This window comes from Helobdella robusta (assembly GCF_000326865.2).
Source record: "Helobdella robusta unplaced genomic scaffold HELROscaffold_86, whole genome shotgun sequence".
NCBI classification, from domain to species: Eukaryota; Metazoa; Annelida; class Clitellata; order Rhynchobdellida; family Glossiphoniidae; genus Helobdella; species Helobdella robusta.
Genome location: NW_008705495.1, coordinates 152,199 through 155,056, shown reverse-complemented (window position 1 = coordinate 155,056; position 2,858 = coordinate 152,199). Strand labels below are relative to the sequence as shown.

The window sequence follows — 2,858 nt, the reverse complement described above, 5'->3', positions numbered from 1 at the left end:
GAGCGCAATCCTTCCGATGCTGGAGTGCCAACCTGATTTTGAAGAGGCCGCTTTCACGCCGCCGGAGTCTGTTCCAGTTCTGACGGCAGAAACCTCGGCAACGAGGCCGAGATGCCCGAAGAAAAAACGGAGAGCATTTTATACGAGAGCCACTTCAAGCTACCGCAATAAAGCTAAAGAATGTAGACTACTTCTGAATGAGGTTACCACTTTTAGCTTTTACTTTGAAAATCTTTTGTGACAATGAATATGAATGAATATTAGTATATAAGAATATAATATAAGCTCCATTTTAGTTTAATAAAATTTGCCTTTTATGTTTGAAATGTTTAACCTTATTTTTGATAATTACCCAACCATATGAATTTGTCTCATTTTAATTAGGTATTTTTAGATGTTTTGCTATAATATTACATTACTTCAAAGTTAATTTTTTAAAACAGATGAAGAAAAAGATGGAAGAGGTAAGGGCTGAGAGCTTAATAGCTGAGAGAATGCTGAATGTGAAAGTACAAATGCAATCAATTAATCAGTTTTTTATATGCTCCATCTGCAATGGATACCTCCACATGGCAACAACCATTACAGAATGTTTGCACACATGTCAGTACATTTCAGATTGTTTCAACATGTAGAATTTATCATTTATTTTTTATATGAATTGATCAATCAATCAAATAACTAACTTAACTTATTATTTGAATTTCAGTCTGCAAAGGTTGCCTCATCAAGCATTTAGAATACAACTTGCATTGTCCCAAGTGTCTGACAATTATTCACCCAACTGATCCTAAAATCAATATTAGGTGAGAAATCTTGTTTAAATATTTCTTAAATTTATTCATTAATTCAAACTTATCTTGATTAAATTGTGTTTATTTGGTTCTTTATCTAACAATTGCAAAACATATTTGGTAAAAAAATCTCAACACAACACAGGCATGATTCCATGATTCAAGATCTTCTCTACAAGGTGTTACCATTAGTAGAACTAGGTGACTTTATTTTCTGAAAATTATTTATTTTTCATTTTAATTCAAACTTGCTGCTTAAGTTATGACAACATTTGCTTCAAGTGATTTATAATGCTCAAACTATTGCAATCAATAATTTACTCATTAATTGTTTTGATTTAAATTGAAAAATGATTGAGCTTAAAACAATTTTTGTTCAGAGGAACTGAAGAGAGAAGCCCTTTTCAATATCCAGCACAATCTCCTGCCTCCACCTAGTCAGCCAATTGAAGGGGAACCAGGTTAAAATTTGCATTCATCCTTTTTCAACTTCATAAGTTTTCATTTTGACATTTAAAACTTGCAAAATTTGCAAAGCTTTTTCAGAAGTTTCAACTTATTTTATTTATAGCAGCACCTGCAGATGAGCCAGTGGCAAATGTTGCACCATCACCTCCACCACCACCACCACCATCTTCACCAGTCGTAAATGGGAGGAAAAGAAAACTCCCCAATAGGCAAATCGAAGCTGCCATGATCACCACCACCAACAACAACAACACCGACTTCTACAAGAGCAACAACAACCACAACCGCAAAAGGGCTTGCAACAGAAGAAACAACAAAGGTCGCAACAAAAATTCTAGCAGAAATTATCACTCGAATGATGACACAGATGAGGACAATGAAGCTGGAAGCCAACCTGGAAATATTGGAAAGGATGAAGTGATGGAGGATTATTGTGTTGGACTGATACTTAACTTCATCGGGTTAGTTGGCTTCTCATTTTTTCAACTACTTTCTCTTTGTATTTATTTAAGAATTGTTTATTTTTCTGAATTAATTTTTATCTCTTGTATATCTTTTTTGGCTGTTTCTATTGTTTGTTCAGAGTTTCTACATTTTAATTTAATTTTTTCTTAATTCTTCACATTCTTCACAAACCCAGATACGAATACAGAATACACTTTTACTCTGATTTAAATTTTACTCTGAAAATTTTGAAAAATAACACAAAATAATAATATAACCAGCAGACACAAATACATATATGTGCGTATTGAATTTCTATCTAACCAACCTACCTATATCCTACAACATGTTGTTCAACATGTTTCAAAGCTTTCTCATTGTATTAAACATAATTTTCAATTATAATTTATTAATTTTTTTAAAATAAAAACCCCTCAAAGTCAACAAAATGTTTAAAGCAAGTTGATCAATTTATGATAATCTATCCGATAGAGAATCTGAGGAATTATTTCAATTCATAATTTGCTGATTTGTGTTTGCTTTTTTTTGACTAAAAATTTATTTTATACATAAATATTAAATTATTTCTGCAAATACCACTAATATTTAAAATATACATACTTATAAATGATCATCTTAACTCTATTGTCTTTATGAAATTTTCATCGACTTTGATCTAAAAATCATATCCAGGTACACCAAAGGCACAGATCCATGTCTTAAGGTGAGATGAGTTTGGCCTCTTGGTTACAATAATTATTTTAATCACAGTAATTATTTACGATAATCATTTGCAATAATCATTTTAATCATCTTATTCTTAATTTTCATTGATTTTTTTAAATTTTCATTTATTTTCTTTTTTTTGTTAACATTTTCCATCACAATCCTCACTCTAATCATCTCTCATCACCAGCTTCATCCTTGTACTCACTATCCTTATCATTATCCACCAAATTACAACCATATTTAAGGAATTGAACTATATGATAATATGATAATTTTGTTCTGCTAGCAACTGGCCTCCAGTCTTTCCAACAACTGTATGTACCTCACCATTTTCAGTCAGGAAAACATCGACTCGCTTCAAACTTACCTTCATAAGAAATTCCAACTACCTGAATCTTACGAGGTTTGTTCGGTTTATCGTTC

The 2,858-nt window shown here is 31.6% G+C and overlaps 1 protein-coding gene across 1 annotated transcript; it reads left to right on the top strand.

The window, feature by feature from the left end:
- Positions 1-506: 506 nt before the first annotated feature.
- On the top strand, positions 507-982 carry HELRODRAFT_137801 (hypothetical protein; the record flags this gene model as incomplete). The annotated part of the gene is made up of 3 exons (XM_009032682.1): positions 507-603; positions 710-806; positions 940-982. Coding segments are annotated over 3 exons (237 nt in total), but the record flags the coding sequence as incomplete, so codon positions are not given.
- Positions 983-2,858: the final 1,876 nt, after the last annotated feature.